This window comes from Eimeria mitis, genomic scaffold (assembly GCF_000499745.2).
Source record: "Eimeria mitis Houghton genomic scaffold, Emh_scaff9336, whole genome shotgun sequence".
Classification (NCBI taxonomy): Eukaryota; Apicomplexa; class Conoidasida; order Eucoccidiorida; family Eimeriidae; genus Eimeria; species Eimeria mitis.
Genome location: NW_013576882.1, coordinates 1,077 through 1,603, shown reverse-complemented (window position 1 = coordinate 1,603; position 527 = coordinate 1,077). Strand labels below are relative to the sequence as shown.

The 527-nt window shown below is 59.2% G+C and overlaps 1 protein-coding gene across 1 annotated transcript in view; it reads right to left on the bottom strand.

Moving 5' to 3' along the window:
* EMH_0096950 (uncharacterized protein) overlaps nt 1-527 on the bottom strand; it is a gene marked incomplete at both ends in the record, with an annotated part of 1,287 nt that overhangs the window by 280 nt on the left and 480 nt on the right. Inside the window, one exon of the mRNA XM_013502474.1 lies at nt 3-527. Within this exon, the coding sequence (XP_013357928.1) occupies nt 3-527 (525 nt within the window). The remainder of the gene's footprint in view (nt 1-2) is intronic.

Below are 527 nucleotides of genomic sequence, written 5' to 3'. Positions count from 1 at the left end.
TGCTGCTGCTGCTGCTGCTGCTGCTGTTGCTGCTGCTGCTGCTGCTGCTGCTGCTGCTGCTGCTGGGTTGATGGGGCCCCCTGTGTAAAGGAGCAGCAGCTGAATGAGGAGAGAAGAGCATAAGACAACAGATCAGATAATAAAACAGAAAAGGAGGGGCAGCTGCTGTGCGTGTTGCTGCTGGGGAGGGGGGGGAAGGGGCCCCCATCCTCAGGGGGGCCCCCCAGCAGCAGATGGTACGACCATACCTGCCGCCGCAGATCGCTGCTGAGCCGCAGCAAGAAGGAGTCGTCTAGGGGGGCCCAGGCACTAGCAGCACTTGTTTCTTCTGCTGCTGCTGTTGCTGCTGCTGCTGCTGATGATGCTGATGCTGGGGATGTGCTTGAGTCTCCTGCTGCTGCTGCTCCTGCTGCTGCTCCTGCTGCTGCTGCTGCTGCTGCTGTAGATGCAGATGCTGCAGCAGGATCTGAAACACCTACGAACGGAATACCACCAGAATAGGGGACGCTAACTGGAGTGTGTTGTGC